At 47.4% G+C, this 22905-nt stretch overlaps 1 protein-coding gene across 2 annotated transcripts in view; it reads right to left on the bottom strand.

The window, feature by feature from the left end:
* The window catches only part of LOC149370083 (monocarboxylate transporter 12-like), a 28879-nt gene extending 8821 nt beyond the window's left edge, over nucleotides 1-20058 (bottom strand). The window contains exons 1-3 of one of the 2 annotated variants that reach the window (XM_089559839.1): nucleotides 15033-20058; nucleotides 12793-12936; nucleotides 3903-4224 (exon numbers count right to left, since the gene is read on the bottom strand). In XM_089559839.1, coding sequence (XP_089415965.1) covers nucleotides 3903-4224; nucleotides 12793-12934 — 464 coding nt within the window. In that variant the 5' untranslated portion in view covers nucleotides 12935-12936; nucleotides 15033-20058. Of the gene's footprint in view, nucleotides 1-3902; nucleotides 4225-12792; nucleotides 13114-15032 lie in introns of those variants that run through there. The other variant, XM_089559847.1, reaches the window with a different exon arrangement.
* Between the last annotated feature and the right edge of the window lie 2847 nt (nucleotides 20059-22905).

The following is a 22905-nucleotide window of genomic DNA, read 5'->3' on the forward strand; positions in this document are numbered from 1 at the left end:
GACATTGCTAAGGTGTGGTCCATTAACTTTCATCCCTATCTTTGCCAGTCATGTTCTTTGAATACTTCTTGTCAACATGCGGCGAATTGAAGAGCAAGGATCATGGATCACGACTCCCTGCCTAACATCTTTCCTGATTGCTATTTTATCACTGACCCCATAGAGTACTATGGCCGCTGTGGAGCCTCTATTATTTTCTTTATATTTGCAGTACGCATCTTTCATACCCTGGTTAGGCAAAGCCTGCATGCTGCTGAGATTTCGATTCAACCAAATGCCTTCTCATCATATATTACGTTGATAAATATGAGGGTTATTATATTCTGAGCATTTTCTGCCACGTGACTAATGCTGTGAATATGGCTTATTATCGTGTAGCCTTTCGATAAGCCAGCTTAGTCTTTTGGTTGGCTGAAGTGTAAGGTTCCTCAATCATATTAGCAATTACGTTCATGAGCACATTGACAGTTAAGTAATCGGTGTACAATTTTCCGAGCTCTTAGCATCCCATTCTTATAGATTAAGATATTGTTAGCGTTCTTCCATGATTTCCGTGCGCTAAATATCATGACACACTGCGAACAATGCGACAATTTTTCCTAGAACGCTGTCCCCACCATCCTAGAGTGCATCTGCAGTTACTTGACACACAGCTGCCGAACGATTTCGCGTTTAATGACAGGTGAGATAGTTACATACTTCTTTAGCATGTAACTGCCCAGCATCCTGCAAAGAATTAACGTATTGGCAGCGCTGCGTAATTCGCTAAACTTAGAGGCATCACTTAGCCGCGTGTCGCACATCGTAAATTATCAAGCATCGCGAACCAAAACAAGCACCCCCATGCGTGACGCATGTCTAATAGCTATCGCTGAATTCAGCGCCATGCACAGCTCAACGTAAACACTGTAAACGTTCCTTTTTACACCACGGTAACGTGACCTTGTAGTGGCTTTCTTCTATTTTTTTCACAAAGAACCGAAGGCAGTGATTGCCGCACATGTGGTCCACCCTGACAAGTGAACACAAGCCCGGTCACCTGTGCGCCGGAACGTTATCGTTTCGGAGAGAAGAAAAACGCGTGGAGAGAGTTCGGGGCGCTGCGCGCACATCTGGAATGGCAGAGACATGATTAGCGGGCACCAAAGTAAGGCTAATCTACATATGAGATGTTTCCAATTATAAACTACGGTGTGTTTTTATAAAGCATGCGCCTGCCGTAAAGATTTGCGTCAGTAAAACAGGATTTTGTCAACGCTGCGTGACGCCGCAGAGCCACACTAATTAGTGAGAGGTGGTTTCCCATTATCTGGTGCGCTACTGGCAGCGTGCCAAAACTCTAGGGATCTAGCAGTGGCACGGCGTGTTAATGAAAATGTTTTTCCCCTGACGCTACAGTTAGCGCTCAATTCGCGTTGCACACTATAACCGTAGTGCAAGTTTTTCTTTTCGCTTTTGTTCGTGATTGCACATTTTTTTAGAATGCACTTATTTGTCACGATAAAACAAAATTCAAAGACACAGCGCAGCATAAAAAACTGTAGCCAAGCTTTCATCGCAACTAATTCCAACAACCCTAAAACGCATGATGGTGAGGGTAGGAAGTAGACGCCTAGGCGTCTACTTCCTACCCTACAGCAAAGCTTTGCTGTATCTTCAAGTTGTACGACAAATTCTCTGAAGCACCAATGGCCAGTGAGTGAATAAGGATAAGGAAACAACGAGCGTACTATGTAATGTTCCACCTAAACCACTGATTAAGATGTAACTTCAAGACAGACTGAGTCGCTGGTTCCATTTGCCGTCAGTCCGTCACACGGGCTCGCGGCCGAAATTTGGGGCGTGCTTTGCTAGCAATCTGCAAAGGTACATTACATTTTTGCCACCCGATAGTTATCTGATATACTGTCGGCTGGTTTTGACGGAAATTAGCCTTTTGGACTCCGCTTAAATGGCTCTTCGCTTTATGTCTCTCGTATCCGATATTTGTCAGACAACTGCCGGATAAATATTACCGGTATTTTTTAGGCGTAATGTTTTTCCATCACTTATACAATAGCGCTTGGACAGACCAGGACAAGAAAGAAACGTGCAAGAAGTGCAACGTGAGCGCTGCTTTTCTTTTTCCTTCCCTCTTTTTAACCTCGGTAAGAACATTGTGCAAACTCAAGTGGAACGATTACTCGAAAAGCTACTGGTATAAGGGCAAGTAGGTTAGCGCCTGCTGCTGGTCATGTAAAAGCAGTGTTACCTAATTTTCATTTTGGAGACAGCTGTTTGGACTGGGGCATGCAGTATACTAACAAATATGTATTAGAAAATGTAGATACAGCAGCGTTGCTATTACAGGACGACAGCGATGCGGTAGCGGCCGTTAATGAGACTAGCAAGACAAATTCCACTGTGCGATTGTAAGAATGAGGGCATTTGCTGGTGTGCAGCCACTTTTTGAGTACCGATGTAATGCAGCTTTCACGTGAGTGATTAAACAAAGATCAGCTCTAGTGCAGGCCAGAGAAGCAGCAATGAAGACGCAGAAACACCAAACAAGGTGCGGTAGCCCAACAGCCAAAGTACACCCCATAACTGGAGCACCACATGGGCGTGAGGAATAAGGAGAAAGAGCACTGAAGGATGTCCTAAGAGCAAAGGGGAAAACAAGAAGGAAAACAGTCGCTTTGAGGTCTGCGGTCAGCGTTATTCAACTTTGATGTACACTTGCACAAGTTGGAAACCGTTTATTGGCATGCGGATTTGTGTTATAATAAGCGTGTTGCAATTTTATCTCCTGGAGTTCACGGTCTTGGACTTGTGCGTGAAATGAACAGTAAAGATAAGCAGTTGCCTCTTAGAGTGACAGAGCTGACTGCTAATAAATTATAAACTATAGTCGAGTAAAGCTGAAATTTGGGCGAGTTGGTAAGTATTCATCTTATGGGGAACAGCGCAAGAAAAGTGGGACACACACACACAGAAGCCAAGCGTTGACTAGCAACCAATTTTATTGAAAGACAGAACGTCGAATATATGCAGCAAAAAATAACAAAAAACCTAGTCAAATGAAACTATGCTATGTGGGAGGCAAGATAGTCGATTTCTTTGTCAATCAATGTCACGGAAGGGTGGCTGACGCACTTTGCTCCCTGATTGTGGATAAAATACGCTTCCATGACTTTGCGTGGCACCTTGTCCTTGTGGCGAAAAAGCACTGCTGTCTTTTGGTAGACAGGGGCGCACTTGCATTTTTTGCAACAAAATTTTGTGTCAGGAACCAGCCTTTCTTCAAACCGTCTTTCGTGTTCCCTTTCATGGTTGCACTTGCATTTGGCACAGTGGACTGCAACATGGCAGCGGGGGTCGTTTTTTCTTGCATGCTCATGCTCCACGAGCCGCTTGTTCAGGCAACACCCTGTTTGTCCGACGTAAACGTTTTTTGTTATTTTTTCCTGCATATATTCCACGTTCTGTCTTTCAATAAAATCAGTTGCTAGTCAGCGCTTGTCTTCTGTGTGTGTGTCCCGCCTTTGTTGCACTGTTCCCCGTAAGGTGAACTATAGTCGAGTGCTTCACAGGTGTAAGTGCTGTTATTTTAGAAGAACTTTTTGTTGGGCTAGATGGTGAATGTTGTAAGAAAAGAACAGTAGCGCAACCAAGACGAACACAAGAGAGGACCACACAGGACTAGCGCTAACACAGGATTAGCGCTAGTCCTGTGTGGTCCTCTCTTGTGTTCGTCTTGGTTGTGCTACTGTTCTTTTCTTACAAGTGCTGTTATCACATTCGGAAGCCTTTTAAGACAGTGGTAGGTCCTGTTAACTGGAGATTTTTCTGAGTGGGCCTGGGCTACAGCGGACTTAGATAACAAAATTGATAATGACCATGACAGTATCGCTCTGATTTACCTTTGTTTGATGGCACCGTAGCTTGTAGCACCTTCGGAGTTTGATGCGACGTGTTCGTTGTGATCAGATTTGATCTGCAGGAAGGCGGAAGGATATTTGGCCAGTAAGATGATCGGGATCGAGTTCATGAGTATACCACCGGAGACAAGCATTGCTCCATCGAGTCCGTAAGTGTTGATAAGGCTGGTAACCGCAAACGGGCCAACTATATAACTGAGTCCCATAGCGGTGAACGTTAGCGAGCATGCTATGGAACGGTATTTCTCGAAGAAAAGCAAAAGGTATATGACGGCTGATGTTAGAAGTAGGCCGTTCCCGAGACCTGCAAAGAAATGAAATCATGTGCACATTATTCCCAAATTCTCAGCAACGCTTTGCTTGCCTCCAGGCATCTGCCCATTCTCTCAGAGTAGTACTTTGACACCCATGCTTAACATACGGCGCCTTAGGCGAGACGTAGATACAGGAGAACACAGAGAAGTGTTGTCGATGTTTTTCTTTATTCTATATACTGAAAGCTCGGCAGCCGCATCGCAATTGAGCCGTCGCGGCTTAAACTGATAGGATCAAAATCGCACTCAGCACTCCGACACTGCAGCCATTTAACGAGTATGGAGAGCCGCAGCGCCGCTAAAACGTGTGCCGAACAATAGAGTAGATTATATGCAGTCATCGGAATAAATCTTCAGAGTCACTGAGGTTCACGTAAGTTAAAATTATTGCAGCTATTGTATTATATAGTCTGCTATTTGCGACTGTTTCCGTCATAGATCAGAGCGCATGGCGAGAAAAAATTCGGCTGTGGTTAAACTCGGCTGAACCTGGTTAATTGTAGCGAAAGGTCGGGTTTGAATATCTGTAATTTACACGCTTATAATTAAATTATTCATGAACCCCTCAGTACATAACTCTCAGACATCAGTGCATTCATTAGATGCGCGCCATCTGCTGGACCATCGCCGTACACTGCGTGCTGAGGTTTTAGAGGCTGCCGCATGATGGCGCTACGACTGCACGCCATGCACGAAGGAAATTTGCCAGAAACGTACTTCGCTACTAGCTTAATTGGGAGATCTGTAATTTACATACTCATAATTCAATTATTAATGCACGCCTCAGTACATATTTGGAAGATACTTTCCTTGGACGCGTCCTCATTCACTTCTAAGAGACGAATACTCCTGGCGGGGAACCAGTAAAAAAAGTCGTGACGCACTAGAAACGTCCCCGTCTTCATGCCCGTCTCGCATGGCGGAGGACCGCTTTCGATTCCCACCTACGCCAAAATTTTCCTCTGTCTTTGTTACTAATGGGGGCCGCTCCAAGGTCATATCTGCGCCGTAACACGACCTTCAAGGTTTGTACCCTAGCAATGGAGCTTTCGCTCCAAAATGAACGGAAAGTCCTGACGGCGATGACGATTATGCTCTTTTTCTTCACTGTCCCCATATTTTAGAGGGTTGAGTGTAGGTTCGAAGGCGCCACAAATTTCAAAAGGGCAGGTAAAGAAAAGAGCCGGCAGAATTGGACGGAACAAGCCCTACTCACAAATACGGTTATACAGAGCCTTTTTTGGTAAAGAGTCTGCCTGCACAGTCGCATTCAGCATCAACTTTCACAACGTAATCGCCAAAGACAAGACAGAAAATGCGCGTGTGTTGTGTTGGTTTAATGCACATAGGCAGCTAAGGCCATCATGCGCCAAACACAAGGTATAGCAAATGTTTTCGGCGGGATTTAGTAACAATAGGGAAATTGACTGGTGGTGTAGTGGGCCTAAAAAGTTTAACTACTTAGTAATGACAGAGAAAAAGAGATATAAGAATGGCTAATAGTAAAACCTTTAAAAAGTTCAGGAAGCCTCAGCGGCTGTCCTTGGCTGGGCAAGGATGTAGAGGCTCCTAACCAATCAAATAAAAACCTTAGCTTTTTTTCTCACGAATGAGAAAGTGGCTGAGGGATATCAGGTGAAGCACTGGGTCATGATTTATATCTCGATGAGAGATCCTGCTTCTGTTAAAAATCGAAAAACTCAAGATGTGTCCACAATTGGATTATCAACTATAGGCCGCGCTGGGTGAACAGGAATGGATTGATTATAAAAGAGAGACAAGCACTTTCTCCTTAGTTTTTCGAGTCTCAAGCATGAAAATAAAATGTTATTAACTGTAAGCTCATCTCCACATGTACAAACTGGTTTGTCTTGTTTCATCAGCAGAAAGCTGTGTGTAAGGCATGTGTGACCTAACGGAGACGGCAGATAATGAACTCCTTGAAACGTTCCTGGTGGACACATGACTTCCTTTATCGTAAAACTGGCTTTAACAAGTGTAGCTTATTATTCATTTCGTTGTTCCAAGCGGATTGCTATTTTTATCTTGCTTTAAGATGAACTAAGTTTATGCAGACTTTATACGTCATATTTACAATTTAATTTCCTTGCCACGAGCTTGGGCAGCGAAAAAAATCTGCTCTTTCGTTGCATTTTATGCCGACATGAACTGGTACCCAGCAGAGCCTTATGTTTTGTCAGTGAGCCATGGCTGCTGTTATGTCGTGTATGATGCCGCCAAGCAGCGAAGTGATTGCATTTCTATAGTTAAGGGCTGTAAGGACACTTAGCGAGTCTGTGTAAATAATACTGTTCGCGAGGTTCTTGTTTACTATTTTTTCTGCGGCTACACAGATGGCCTAACATTGGGCAGTGAAGATGGCTGCACTGTGGAAGCCTTAATATTTTATTCCAATTCTCTTATACCACTGCGCTTCTAAAGTAGCCATTAGTTTTTGAACCATCTGTATAAAAAGTTGTGAAAGTACTGTACTTTTCCTCCTGAGTAAGAAAATCTTGTGTTATCCACTCTTGTGGAATTTGTTTTTTTACGGAACTCTGCAACAGGGCAACCACAGATTGCAGGGAAATTGTACCATAGCGGCAGTGGATCTCGTCTTCTAGCAATGCTTGGCAGTCTGTCTAGTACGCCCAAATTTTCGCACACCTCCTCAAATCGCAAGAGGAGTGGCCGGGTAGCTTGCGGTTTGTTGTTAAAGAGTGTTCTCGATGGGCACCTTGTAGCGATTGGGTAACATAGATGTTTATGCAGTGAGCAGATTTTACGCACTGCTGCAATGAGAGGTGCCGGAGGGCCTTTTGGCAGGCTCTGTACGTTTAGTATGAAGAGGCTGCTGCCATTTCGTGCTCATGGTAAGACTTCTACTAGGAGGGCCGTCTAGGTCATCAAGCTGTAAAGCGTGCTCAACTGCTGTAAAGTTACGGTGAAACAACGTCGCTACTCGCTTTCGTGGCAGCACGCTGGTTCACTGAAGAGCTTGTAGTTTCGCAGCTTGACATTATAGAGAGTTTATTGTAATGTGTGGGGACGCACTCGTTCATCCCCTGTGGTTCGCTTTCCCGCTATGCACTCCAACTTTAGTTAGCTCCCCCGAAACGCACTCTTCTAAGTTTGGTTACTTTAACTAACAGGGGAGGGCGCTTGCGTCGCAGCGACACCAGCGCCACGGATGGCCTTTTGATGCGCGCTCACGGGGAGCGACGGGCTCTCTTCTCTTTGGGACCAGGAAGCTCGCGGAAGTTTCGCGAGCCGCTCAGCTCTTCGCCGCGGGCGCGTCGTGGTCGGAACCACGGTGTCGGAACACGCTCCCGCCACCCCGTCCCGTCTGGCCTCGGAGTTTCCCTTTGCCCTAGCGTGGGTGAACGTTCGCTCGTAACCGTGCTGGTGAGTCGGGCATCCTCGATTCCTCAGTGTATTTTGTTGCTAGCTGGCGTTATTGTTGTTATAGCAATAAATGCCTTATTTGTGTCAGCCAGTGTGTCATTCCTTTGTTCCCGCAGAGCAAGGCCCGCCGTGGTAGCCGTGCGCTCGGTAGCGCTCGCGACCACGGGGTGGGGTCCGCGCGGCTTTGAACTTGGTCAGCCGCGCTTAAGCGGGCAGAACGTATTTATCTCCCCCCTATTAGACCCCATAAACGCTATAACGATAGGGATATCATCTGCTGAGAGGTTTTCGAGTTTAAGTTGCAGGTTGTTGCGCTTCGCTCGGAAGCTCCTGTAGTTCCACTGGCACACTAGAATACAGCTACATTGTGCAGCTATGCTGGGGGCAGACTGAAGGGTCTATGAGATTTGGGCCGTTTGGCTGGGTGATGAATGCTCCTGGGATGTGGGGCTGGATTTGAGCCAGAGCGGCTTCATGTGCGCCTTGACGTGGCTCGAGAGCAATCAGCCGGCCTGCAATGCTTGCCATGAATTCTGTAGTATCAGTGCGCAGGGCCTTCATGCTTTGTTCGAGGGTTTGAATTCTCGAGGTTAGGTGGGTGAGCGCAACTGTGTCTACCGAGTTGTGGGAGTCATTTCCAGCATGGTCCTTGCGCTTAATTGGGAGGTTGCGAGCAGGTGACGCAGCGCGTGAGAGGAGGTGACAGAGTGGAAGGAATAGATTGCATGGGTATGTGCTAGCTGCTTGGGTGTTTGGAGCAGGGGGGACCGAAGCCTTTGTAGGCGGTTCTCTCCTGTGAAGTACTGTTGTAATCGTTGGCATAACTCTGCAATTTATAAACTCTGCTGTCAGAGTTGTTCTCTGAGTTCTTAATTCTCTTCAGCGAGCGAGGGAGGTCCCAGCTCGTCGAGCACCGGCACGCTCACCGACCCGCCTTTATGGTGACTCATCAGTTTGGAGCCTTGGTCTTCCACTTCGGCCATGTCGGCGCTGAAGGCATCGCCGACATGGCCGAAGTGGAAGACGAAGGCTTCAAACTGATGAGCCTTCGTAAAGGCGGGTCGGTGAGCGTGCCGGTGCTCGACGAACTCGAGGCATGACGTGTCACTGTCCTGTTGCTCGTCCGTTATGTTGACCGCTTGGCAGGCTCCTCGCCGCGCAGATCACTGTCTCCAGCTTTTTTCAGCTGCGCTGTTATCATGGTGGGCTCCAGGGCACGATCAGGGCCCAGCTGCTGGCTACATTTCGAAGTGGAGGGCAAGAGTGCCCCCTCATGTCCTATAGGGTAGCAATGGCTTGCGGACGACGTACTTCCAGAACAACGTGAAATACACGCAAAGTGAAGGCCGAAGAAACACTCAGCTGTGACTGCGAAGGCGGGTTGTTGGCCGAAAAAGGTTTTGAATAAATAAACTTAGAAGCGAGTAGTCCTCATCTTGTGCAGTTGTGTTGTCTCTGGTCTTCATCTCAACTTTCAATGTCGGGATTGCTATGAATTAGCCCAAAAGATACCTTTGTTGTGCTGAACCCGAAACACACATTCTGTCCTGCTTCATACTCGTAAGCGCCAGTCAGCCAAGGATTATTAGCTCATTTGAAACTACATCCATAAATGGCAGTCAGATCTATCGGCAAGCAGATTTTCGATTCTTCGGTGCATCTAAATGATTTTTTATGGCCGTCAGAACTTGGCGTGAGCTCACGAAGCATTTTATAGCTGACAGTTAGTAGCGAGGATGAAGATTGGGCCGTCATATTCACCTTTCTCGTGCAGAATATCGCCATATTCTCGACCTTTCTAAAAATTACGAACTTAAAATAAATCCACTCAGTTATGAATTTAGCGGTGTTTACTACCAGCGCACAATATACGGCGCTGATGGCTAACGTCCAGGAAAGCTGGGTATGTTTATCCCCATGTATTGGAAGGGTTCAAAGAGGAAGGAGCAAGGAGTTTTTGCGATTTTCGAAAAATTCCTACTTTCTCAAGCCTTCACGTCACTTACACAGCTTTCACTTCACTGCGATAAGGAGCTAGATGGAGTACACTATGTCTTCTCCTTTGCCATCCCACCTCTCATGATACGACGCCAGCGTCCAGCTGTAGTGAAAACGTTACCGCATGTTTTAACTGCCAATGCGGAGCATAGCAGCTCAAGGTGTATTATACTGCTTATTTCAAGGCAATCACCCACTTTATCGCTGTAACACGATTAGCCAGGGTGCTCAAAAGTAAAACGGGAACCAACCCATGATTTGAACTTCCGAGTTCTATCAGTGTAAAGAAGACGACGGGCATACTCGCGAGCCGCATGGCCATCGCCTGGTGCACGCTCTTGGCTGGACTAACTGATCTCGGGCTGTTGTTGACCCTGTTCCCGTGATAACGCTGCTCCAAATAAGTCCCACCTTATGCAAGGCATACATTTGAGCAGGTATAATGTATTTACCGCATACCTTAAATTCATTTTGCTCATATATTCTTCTTACAAGCCTGTCGTAAGGTGTATAAAGCTGCGCCACTGTCAACAATCAGAGAGGAGTATAGGTTTGCTGCATCCAATAACCTCCAATGACCTCTGTCTCTGGATACTTTCCTTCTGTTGCTGACACGTGTGTGTAACGCTGTTGAAGAGCTTTTTACGCCGCCAGGGGTGACCACGCTGCGTATATCCGATACGGTCGGTACCAAGCTTAATATGATAGTGTGTTCGTTTCAATATGCATAATCAAATAGTTTTATCACCCAGATCAATGTAAGAGATCGACACTACTTAATATACGCCTAGCCTCCCTGATGACTGAGTCATCTTGGCCTGTAGAGCACACACACAAGTATCATGAACACGTAAAACTTCGGCCTTTTTCAAAACAGGTGAATAACTGGGCTGTTTTCTTGTATTCCGCACAACGACGCTTAGCTTTATTAAACTTGCTGTAACTTTACGACGCGCCTAACAGAGCAACATTCCTTCGTGTACAAAGATTTTTTAATGGATCATTAGCAGCCTTGCTAATCGATGCTAGCTCTGCTCCCACTGGCTGATTCCGTCCCTGTATACAATTTCAGAAGAAGGTCAACGGCCAGGGTACGGATGTACTAGGTAACTTGAGCCAAGAGCTAAAAAATAAAATGTTAGAACCAGGCGAGGGAAATTAGTTGTATATTGCTGGCAACCACCTTGCGGACCGCATTGATATTTTTTTTTCGATTAACTAATTAGTAATTAAGGCTATCTACCTAAATAATTAAATATTGAATCGACACAATAAAATATATTGGCAAAGTTGGAGAGCACTGTCAGAAACCCCCATTCAGTTATTTGGGATAAGGAAAGCCTCACGCGCATCTTTTTCCCCAGCTGCAGAGAAAGCCCCCGAAATGCAAAAAAAAATACCTCGTGACTAGCACGTTCGTGCGCCACGATCGTGCTGCTCTGAACCCTGGTCTGAGCGAACGAAATCGCCTGCGGCCGAGACTCGACGGTCCCGATGTAGCGGTAGGCCAATATGTTGGCGATGTTTCTTCACCCACGTCAGCCAGTTGGCGCAAGCTGCAACGAGCGTGCCGCGCTTTTGCGATGAGAATACAGTAACAACCTGGCAATATACTGACATGGCGAGGTTACTCCGTCACTAAGAAGCAAAAGAGAAATGGAATGTATGATTTTTGTTGGCGGCGATGTTATAGCTTCCTGGGGAGAATTTGCAACGCTGGAAGCAGTGGCCAGGCAAAGTTTGTCACCTGCTTTTTGTGACGCCTCACATGTAAGATGAAGCTTTGGAGGATAGTTTCTCGCATCGCAGACATGCCGTTTACGAATGAAAGGAAAGCAGTCATGATTGTGGCTATCGGAGCAACTCATAGGAACAGAAGGTGCGCTCTAGATGCACTACAATAGCACCCAGGTAGCCGGTGAAGTCACGCGACCGTGCTCTGTACCTAGGAAAGCCTGTGATGGACGGGCAGTTTTAGGCGGACACGACACAGTGCACCTGTTCTTGGTTAGGACGTTTAGATGAACATTTTGTCGCTGTTTTCTTTGGATTCCCAAGCAAGCGTCCTTGTGAGTCGGGATACCGAAGTTTCTAAGTCATCAGTGTGGCGGACTGCGGAAGAACCACCTGCACCCGTACCATATCTACAACTGCAAAAAAATCTGGTGCCACGAGACTTTCAAATCAGGACTGGCTTTGGCAACAAGATTTTCATAGAGATGGAAGACGACCTGAATTTTCTGACCAAAGTGGCGTCGAATGACGAGGCGAGTCTTTCGCGAAATGTACTGGTAAACATACACAATGCTCACTTTTGGAGCGAGTCAAATCCTGAGTGGGTTTCGCATATACAGCACCAGCACCAATGTTTGTTCAGTGTTTAGTGTGGGATTTTCGACGGTGGTTTGCTCGGGCCTGTGCTTTTCGACCAGACGCTGACAGCAAAGCGCAACGTCATTGGCATCCTCAACGGATCCGTTGACGACTACCTTTCGGATCTACCACTCGCCGGGGTTACTGATGTATGGCTTCAGCGGGATGGCGCCCCCGCAAACAGCAGCTCCAAGACCTGGTTCGACGCCGCGTTTCCGCACAAGGGGATAGGACTGCTAGGGCCCGTGAATATGCCGGGAAGGTCACTTGGCATGACACCCCTGGACTGCTTTTTGTGGGGTTACGTAAAGCACAAGGTATGCACAATGCTTGTGCAGATCTGTAAGATGTAATATGCAACTGGTTTCCCTCTCATCTCCTAATATTTCATTTTTTAGGCATTGGCTCAAGTTAGTTAGGACACCCGTATATCTGTCCAATGACCCTGCAGTGGCGAAAATCAGGGAGAAGGCAGAATAGAGGTCGAATATTATCGTTGCGTTATTTCGCTGCGCTACTAACGCCCTAACTACGACGCCACTGAGAGACAAGTACAAGGTGGGCTAAAGAATTATGTTATTTAATAAGTGGCGTGTTACTTTTCCCATGTATACGTTTTCAATGCAAGCTGTAATCTTTCAGTCCAATTAACGGCAAATAGGTTTTCAGATATGGGAAAGCCGCTGTTAGGTCTGCAACGTAACGGCCAACAAAGCAGCGTGATTATCTGCAGGATCTTCTCCAGCACCAAGTAATCGCATGTAGCTCGCACTTTTCCTTACCAGAAATAATTCCGAAGGTCACGGTCATCAAGAAGATAGTCGAGGCGAAGGCAGAGGTGATAAGTGCCAAAGCCGAGATGATGCATCCCAGGTGAACGATGTGGTAAGTCTTCATGTAACGTTGTAGAACAAAAACAATCATTCCTGAAAGATGCACCCCCCCCCCCTTTGACACTTAACATCGGGCGTGCTTGAAGTCGATCATTCATAGGTATGGAACAAGCGTTCCCTAATTTCCTATTTAAATATTCTTTCACGCACAGGATTCCATGTTACACACGGAAGTTTTGACAAGGCAGTGGATTACATGATGTTGTGCAGAACGTATTATAAAGCTTTGCCTGGAAACTCGAGGGGAATTTAAGGTGTTAGTGGAACAACTGCAGAGTGAGACAAAGACGTCAGCAGACAAGAAGGCAAATACAACAAGGCAGAAAGTTGAGCTCGTACATACACGCATACATCTCTGCAGATAGATCTCTGAGAAACAATAGCGCTTCACAGGCACGAACTCAAGGCCGGCGATAGGACAAGGCGCTGCTTGCGTTTGAAGCTTTTCAGAAGGCTTCAATATATGCACATGTAAGAGGGGGAAAAAACCTCCTGAATGAGAAACGTCAGTTCCGAGTAACCCTCTCTCCTTTCAATTCGTGTCTGTTTAGCGCTATTTGTTTCTCGAAGAAGGAAAGTAGACTTATCCCAGTAAAGGCAGAAACAAATCACTGCTGTGAATTCAGCCAAGTCAAAGCACTAGTCTTGCGTGATGCAATGCGCTGCGATTTTCTCATAGCACGCGTTCTTTGCCTCATCAGGCGTGGATGGCAGTTGCAGTTTTGGCTGCCAATATTGTGGCCCGCATAACTCAATTCAGGAAAAAAAAATAACTGCTCACAGACCACGCAGCCATTTGCCCGTTCTTGAGACATCATTCAAAGGGTTAGGCGTATGATTACGCTGTCATCATTTCAATATCAATCACTTATACATCGAGCAATATAAAATTGACGTTCATTCCCAGATTTGTGTACAAAGTTTTTGGTGCTTACAAATTGCCATACTAATTTTCATTATCGCGCTAATATTCCTGTAGCACTGTTTCATTCACAAGACAAACGTTCGCGAGAACCGTATAAAATCCAACCGCAATTATCTTTTTAAAACGCGACGTAATAAATTAAAACTGTTCGCCAAATTTGTCTGTGAATACAAACTAAATGCGGTAAATGAAGATTCTGGTCTCGGCTATTGATTCATCGCTTTATGCTATGTGTTTTCTTAGTGCCCTCGTCTAGTAGCGCTGGGCCAACATTTCAAAGCAAATGTGGTGCATGTACGTAATTTGTTATGGTGAGTTCTCAACTGCAGTTATATTTAATCTAGCGGTTAAGGCTGTTAAATAATAATTGTTAAAGCCCCCGTTAAGGCATCGGGCATCGCGTTTTATTATTTAATTAAGGAGAAAATTTAGAATTCAGCCATTATTATGAGCATGCTCAAAATGCCCCGTTCTGTTCAATAATGCCATTAATTTATTTTTTAGATGCCATCATGAAAAAAGTAAAAGTTGAGCTTTACCTGGCATAGTCACCTGAACACTGCTCTGCGAAAATACATTAAAAAAGCTGCGACATGCGTATTTGAAAAAACAAAAGTATAGGTCTATTGCACATCAGCCCGCATGTGCATCAAACAGGTTCTATCTCATTCGTTACTAAAAAGCGAAGGGATGAGTTACGTTAGCAGCACGAAAACTGAAAATTGTGAAAACGAACTCTAAATTTAATTTCTTGTCCTTAATTTGCTGCAAAGACTACCTAAAGCACTCAAAACCATTCTGGGCAGTAGTTTGTGGCGTACAGGGCCATGCTTTCTTAAAGCTCTGATGCTGCCCCGGCTTTCTTTGCTTAGCCGTGAGGCATCTTGTAGGCCTTTTTGACACGCTGCGAGTTATTTTCGGTTAATTGGCATAGAAACTTTGATCCTTATGTAAAAGTAACTTGTTCTGCAAAGCCAGTTCTTTACCACAGCACTTTCTACCTTGAGGAGAAAGAAAAATTCATTTAAAGAAGCATAAACCAGATAGGACGCGAAGATGTCCGCACTCGGCGGCGGCCCGATGCGGCTGATAATTTTATATGGCCGCACATAAAAAAGTGGTTTTATGAATTTGTAATTATATCTCAGCGAAATGTTTTATGAAACGATAGATAAACGGCCGAAGATCACGATAAGAAACTCACAGGGTGGTAAGCACTGTGCAACGTGAGATTGAGCGACAACTCGCCCTCCTCTTTCCAGGGTAACCACTGTTGAGACGCGGGCTCTCAGTTGCCGTCGGGACGCGGGTCCGCTGTCGCCGACCAGCCGGAGCAATGAAGAGACGGGGGGTTAAGGAGCAGCGTGAAAAAAAAAGTATGTATTTACATATTTACAAGTAGCGAGAAGCACGATACATGGCACGATGTATCTGAACAGGAAAAAAGGCACAGACACAGGAGACGGGAGCCCTTAAATAGAGTCGGCACAGACTCCCGCCCCTTTTCGTCCAATCAGGAGCTTCCTGTTGGCTGATTGGCCGGCAAGGCTTGAACGCCAACCCGGGTAGCGTTCCCGTAGCTGTCCGGCCCGAACGCACAACGCGCTCCACGATGACGACGCGCAGGCTCGAAGAGACGCCGGCTTGGACGCCGTCCTTGGGGAGCGTCTCTGTAGCTCACCGGCCGAACGCGCAACACTGGGAGCGTTCCGGTGTTAGAAATTCACATTCACAACAGCTCGCCCCCGCCCGGAAAATCGTGCACGAAGGGAAGAGGTCCGCAGCCACTTCGCGAAGTGCCGAGGTTGGGGCTTAGTCTTTGTCCGCCGGCCGTCATCGGCTCGCCAACCGGTCTCTTCAGGTCTGGAAGGGAGGTGGTCTGGACCGAACACAACAACAGCCAGCAAATGCCCTTCCATCTCCCCAGAGATCTGCCAGGCTTCTATACTACCAATACTTTCGCTGACAGGCGACAGGTTCAATCGCGAGTGCACCGTCGCATCACAGACTACTTCGCGAGTAGAAAAAAAGAAGACTACAAAACAGCAAAAAAAAAGAAACAGCCCATCCAAATCCCTTCTATTCCTTTCCCTTTTCAGAAGCATCGGCTTAAGCCATCTGCGTTGGCGTTTGCCTTTCCTTTTTTGTACTGAACCTCGAAGCTGAATTGCTGCAGAGCAAGGCTCCAGCGCAGGAGGCGACCATTTTTGCCCGACATGCGTTCTAGCCAGGTCAGAGGACAGTGGTCCGTTTGTACGATGAACTTCGTACCAGACACGTAGCAGGCAAGTTTTTGTATCGCCCACACCAGGCACGCGCATTCCTTTTCAGAAGCGCTGTATGCTTCTTCCCTGGCAGTGAGTTTCCTGCTTACATAAAGGATCGGGTGTTCGTTCCCTTGATCATCGGTCTGGCAAAGCACAGCACCCATTCCCCTGTTGCTCGCGTCACACTGGATTATGAACTGTTTTGTATAATCCGGGGACTTTAACACGGGATCCTTCATCAGGGATTCCTTTAGAGTTAGAAAGGACTTTTCTTTCGCGGGGTTCCAGGCGACGCGCTCTGGTTCACTTTCGCGCAAAGCATCAGTGAGGGCGCTAGCGGTGTCCGAGTACCGCGGTATGTATTGCCGGTAGTACCCTACAAGACCGAGAAAGGCTCTCACATCTTTCTTTGTTTTCGGCGGGGGGTACGTTGAAATGGCGAGCAGCTTTACCTCGGAGGGCTTACGAATCCCGATTCCGACTATATGTCCCTGGTAGCTGACCTGCGTTCGACCAAGTTGACATTTTTCTGGTTTTACCGTGAGACCGGCGCTTTGTAGTTAAGATAGCACATTTCTCAGGTGAACCAAGTGCTCATCCCAGTCATCAGAAAAGATGGCCACATCATCTAGATACGGCACAGCATAGGCCTCCATACCCCGCAACACCTTGCTCATTAGACTCGAAAAACAGAACGGCGCGTTCTTAAGGCCGAAACTGAGCACCGTCGGTGAGAACATTCCGAATGGTGTGACGAAGGTTGCGTACCTCTGAGCCCTCTCTGAAAGGGGAACTTGCCAATATCCTCGTACGAGGTCCAAAGTTGATATAAATTTTGCGGCACTAACCTGTTCAATCCTTTCTTCAATGTTGGGAATAGGAAAGATTTGGTCTTTTGTGAGTGCGTTAAGTTTTCTGTAGTCGATGCATGGTCGCGGATCTTTTCCCGGGGCCTCAACGATAATCATGGGTGAGCTATAGTCACTCTCTACCTCTTTTATCACCCCTAGCTCCAGCATCTTGCGCACCTCACTCTCGAGAATGGCCCGCTGTTTAGGCGACATCCGGTAGGGCTTTGAACTCACGGGGCAGGCATCCTCTTTTAGCTCAATATCGTGCGTCACAAGGTTGGTACGCCCTGGTCGTTTTGAGAATATATCTTTGAATTCTGCGATGACCTCTCGGAGGCCTTGAAGCTGACGCGAATCAAGGAGATGCGGATTTACGGTCACCTTCTCAATATCCTCGACTGAGAAATTTTGAGTGACGCTCTCCAGTTCGGGAATGTCCTGTGTAACCTCCTCCGGCAGGTTCACAGTCATATTCACGATTGCCTCGCGTTCCCTGTAAGCTTTCAAAAGGTTTGCGTGATAGATCTTGCAGATCTTTCGCTTGCCTGGCATTCTGACAAGGTAATTAGTGGGGGACAGTTTTTCTAAAATAAGTGCTGGACCTTCCCATTGGATTTCTAATTTGTTTGCCTTCGAAGGCCTGAGGTACATAACCTTGTCGCCCGGACTGAATGTGCGCTCTCTTGCATTTCGGTCATAATATACTTTTGCGCTGGCTCTGCTAGCCTCCATTTCTTTTTCCGCAAGCTTCCTAGCGTTGTCCATTCTCTCTAGAAGAGTCAGAACGTACTCAACCACTGTTGAATCCTCGCTTCGTCCTTCCCATATTTCTCAGAGCATAAGCATAGGTGACCTTAGGTTTCTTCCATAAACAAGCTCGGCCGGAGCGAACCCCGTCGATTCATGCGGCACTGTCCGAAGTGCAAAAAGTGTAGCTGGAATGCAGGCGTCCCATTCTTTCTTATGTTCATAGCAAAGGGCCCGAAGGACTCGCTTTATAGTGGAGTGACCCCGCTCGACACTATTGGATTGAGGGTGGTACACCGAGCTATGAATCACCTGGATGCCGCACCGTTCGAAGAATGTGGTTGTCAATGCGCTAGTAAACACGGAACCCTGATCGCTCTGCACCTCTGATGGGAAGCCTACACGTGCGAAAACAGACAGTAAACCATCGACCACAGCTGTGGAGATTAGCTCTTTCAGCGGCACTGCCTCTGGGAACTTAGTAGCTGGGCATACCATTGTCAGCAAATACTTATTTCCCTGATTAGTTAGCGGTAGAGGCCCGACAACGTCGATCACAAGACGTTTGAATGGCTCCGTTATCACAGGAACTAGCTGCATTGGAGCTTTGACCTTGTCATGCGGCTTTCCTACTCGTTGGCAACTGTCGCATGAACGCACGAACTGCTCTACATCACGGAAACAGTTAGGCCAGTAGAACTCCTGCAAGAGGCGTGCTTTGCTTTTCTTTACCCCTAGGTGACCCGACCAGCCGCTGCCATGGCAGAGATTTAGCAAGTGCTGTCTGTACTTTGTTGGCACGACCAACTGATCGAAAATTGCCCCTCTCTTGTCCTGATAACGACGAATCAACAGCCCATTTCTTTTCAGCAGCGTGACATTCTTTCTAGCAACTCCTGCTCTGGCTGAACTGTGGAGTTTTTCTAATGTTTTGTCTGCCTCCTGGTCCTCAGTAAACTGCTCTTTGCTTACTGAGAGCAAGCGCTCGAAATGGATGGACGACGGTGGTAACAACGAACTAGGTTCCGCCACCGCTCTCCCTGTTTTCAACACTCTCTCTGACTCAACCGTGGTGTCATCGTCATCGTCTACGCCGTCAGAGCCCCTCTCCAATTGCTTTTCCCCAACATGCCCCGATGTTTGATCTGCATCTGTTCTAAGGGGCATGTCGTACTTCAGCTGGCTTGCTAACTCTCTCGCTCTAGAGCGGGTTAGCGCGCAAACGTCTCCTTGCTCAAATGTAGTTCCCCTCTCCCTTAGCAACATCTCAGACTTGTTAGAGAACAAATAAGGAAACTCCTTGGGCAGATTCTCGGAAACCGCCGCTTCCGTAGCAAGGATACCGAACGGGCCCTCAATACATACACGGGCTAAAGGAAGACAGGCCGTATCTTCCTGTACAACTTGCTAATCCAGGCGCATTCCCCAGTGAAATCTGTTGCAGACACATACGAGGGGTGAACTACATCCATGGTAGCCGCTGAGTCTCTTAGTACTCGGCATTTCTTTCCATTCACTGCGAATTCTCTCATGAATGGCTTAAGTAAAGCCAAGTTCTCATCAGCGTCGCTTACATAGCCAAATACTACACGCTGATTTGGGCAACTTGAAGCAAAGTGCCCCGTTTGTTGACACTTGAAACATACACTCTGCCTTGGTGCTTCATATCTTTTCTTTCTTTCCCTTTCCTTTGCATCGTTGCGGGAATTTTCCGGCGGTCTCGCTTCGCCTTTTGGACGGTCGTCCCCTTTTTCTGCTCCGGCATTCTTAAAAACCGGCTTCGCACCTTTTTTGTCTGCTCTATGCCTAGCGGGGTACCGTTCCTTGTACGTGTTGCTTGTACCCTGTCTTTCAAGCAACACGCGGCGTGACTCATACTCGTCCGCGAGTTCAGCAGCCTTCTGAACAGTGTTTACCTCGGCCCTGTCGAGAATCCACAAACGCATTTGATCAGGAATTGTGTTATAAAACTGCTCTAGACACACGCACTCCACGATCTTTCCTGCGTCCCCGTGAACGCCTTCGCTTTTTAACCATTCCACTAAGTTTGTTTTCAAGTTATAACCAAACTCGAGGTAAGACTCTTCTTTACACTTAGTGGCTTTTCTGAAACGCCGGCGAAAAGCCTCGGCAGACAGGCGGTACTTCTTTAGGAGGCTTGCCTTCACGGTCTCATAGTCCTCCGATTCTTCCGCACTCAGTCTCCCGATCGCGTCCGCTACTTTACACGGCAACAGTGTCAATAGTTGCTGTGGCCACCCATCTTTCCCAAGATTGTTTTTTTGGCATGTCCTTTCAAAGTTCGCCAAAAAAATACCAATGTCCTCGCCTAGCTGGAAGGGTTGCATGAAATCTTTGATTTTGATTGTTTCCCTCCCTCCTGGGCGTCGCTAAGCCACCATCCCCCAGATGGTGGCTTAGCGACGCCGGCTTCGGCTCTTTTCGACTCCGCGTCCAGTTTCCTTTGGTCAATTTCCTGCTGTCGGCGTGCTAACTCGTCCTTCTCTGGAAGCTGAAGCTCGCGATAGCGTTGCTTCTGTTCCAGCTCGCGCTGTTCCTTCTCAGCTTCTTCCCTTTTCTCTTCAGCTGCTTTCCTTTCCTTAATCAATTCCCATGTCTCGATAAGCTCTTCATCGTCCGCTCCGCAAGAAATTATTACCTCTATGATTTGCGGTTTCCGCATGGCCTTCCCAAGCTCAACCCCTAATTCTTTGCTGATCAAAATTAGACCCGGCTTTTGCAAAGATTTCAGGTCCATGATGCGCTCAGACACTCGACCGATCCCCTATCTCTTCTTAGCAATGCGTACAACAATCAGTACTCACAACACTGCCAAAGAAAGCCTGCCAGCATTGACGCTAAATTCAAAAGCCTGGCAAAAAAATCTCTGCCTCTCCCGTAACCGAGAGTAGAGTAAGCATGAAATGTTTACGGGCCTAATGTCCTCTCGGTGGACACCCGAACCGCACCGTACAGGAAGGGAGGAACGCCACCACCCGTTCAGCGCGATGCCTTTTCATTTGAACGCAAGGTTTTTTGAGGAAAGGAAATGGCGCAGTAATTCTCTGCCATCTCGGTGGACACCCGAACCGCACCGTAAAGGAAGGGAGGAACGCCACCACCCGTTCGGCACGATGCCTTGCCCTTTGAACGCAGCGCTTCTCCCCCGGATCACGTACGGCAACGAAGTGCAACATGCAATTTATGTGGTTTTTGCACGCGTTATTAGAAATCGGAAATTATAATTCCGTGCGTTATCAAACCCACAGCTCCACTGATATCTTAATAAACATTGAGAAGGCACTGGCAGCAGTTATTTTTTGTCTCGTTTGGATACCAACCAGCGCTTGCATGCCGGTCGCGTAGGAGGGCTTACGGAGTCTCGTTAAATCTCGCTAAGTCTCGTACGGTGCCCGGATGTTCTCGTTTCAGAGCCCGGATGACTGGAATTCAGTGCCCGGATGACTGGATTTCAGTGCCCGGATATCTGGATTTCAGTGCCCGGATGACTGGATTTCAGTGCCCGGATGATGGCTCTCGGTCTCGGCGTGACGTCACCACACTGCCGACAACGGGGGCTAAAAGCATTTCATGCTTAATACCTCAGGGAAGAAAGGTCGGACACTCACAGAGCCGCGATCATGGGGTCCACCAACGTGGGAGCTCTTGCAACTGCGAACGCTGCTAGGCGATGCGAAGAGCTGACTTCGATCCCAGCGCTGCCATCCAGTTGTTGAGACGCGGGCTCTCAGTTGCCGTCGGGACGCGGGTCCGCTGTCGCCGACCAGCCGGAGCAATGAAGAGACGGGGGGTTAAGGAGCAGCGTGAAAAAAAAAAGTATGTATTTACATATTTACAAGTAGCGAGAAGCACGATACATGGCACGATGTATCTGAACAGGAAAAAAGACACAGACACAGGAGACGGGAGCCCTTAAATAGAGTCGGCACAGACTCCCGCCCCTTTTCGTCCAATCAGGAGCTTCCTGTTGGCTGATTGGCCGGCAAGGCTTGAACGCCAACCCGGGTAGCGTTCCCGTAGCTGTCCGGCCCGAACGCACAACGCGCTCCACGATGACGACGCGCAGGCTCGAAGAGACGCCGGCTTGGACGCCGTCCTTGGGGAGCGTCTCTGCAGCTCACCGGCCGAACGCGCAACACTGGGAGCGTTCCGGTGTTAGAAATTCACGTTCACAACACCACTCTCCAAATTCTTCCCGATTGCTGGCAACAAGCCTCTAGTTGCGTATTCCGCCACTCTTTCCATACCCTGCTTCTTCCACGGAAACCACCCTTCGGATGCGCCCGCCGTACACAGCGACTATGCGCTCCGCTCTCACCACACTCTCCTTCCACGGTAACCCTCCTTCCTCCGATATATATAACCACCCGTCGGGTGGTTACCGTGTCACTTCTGTCTGGTTGTTCATTCTTACACCGTCACCATATGCTCCTCCTGCAACGGTTGCCACCAGGAAGTTGGTTCCCTTGGCAACAACCCTCTGTTAGCGCATTCTTCACAGTCACCACACCCTCTTCCTCCCAGGGACACCACCCTCCGGTTATGTAGTCCTACCCTCTCCATACAATACTCCTTTCTTCCGATGGTGACCACGAAGTTAAAGGTCAGAGGGGAAGTAGAAGAATTCAGAACCTCGTTGCACGGCAGATATTTCGCTCTAGGCAAGGACGATGCCTTGAATGTTCAAGCAATATATGATCTAAGAGATACAATTACGGTGTGCGCAAGAGAAGTAGGGAGTATGGGAGTTAGGCACGATACCCGGCAGCTCTGTCAAGAAATGCAAGATTTGGTTAGAAAACTCCAAAGCAAGGAACCCTCTAAACCCACAGATAACATTGAACTGACATATAGCTTCAACATTTGTAAGTTAGTGTAAAGCAATGGACATACGGAAGGAGAATATGCAGTTCATAGCGCATACTCAAAGAACGGAGGCAGCCTCAACGCGTTGGAATGAAATCTAGGCAGAGGCAAAAATAAAGTATACGCGCGATAGGAGAAAAGAGAGCTATGCCAATGTTCGTATGAATACAATAACCATAGTAGCCGATGAAATCAACGCATATCTGTATATGAGCAGAATTATTGAGGAAGATAATGACAGACGCACTGGGGCAGAGGAATTGGGCATCGCGCCGCTAATGAAAAAGGAAGTAAAGAAAGCGTTACAAGATATGCAGAGGGCAAA

Source organism: Amblyomma mixtum, chromosome 1, assembly GCF_055824585.1.
Source record: "Amblyomma mixtum isolate Tamu chromosome 1, ASM5582458v1, whole genome shotgun sequence".
Classification (NCBI taxonomy): Eukaryota; Metazoa; Arthropoda; class Arachnida; order Ixodida; family Ixodidae; genus Amblyomma; species Amblyomma mixtum.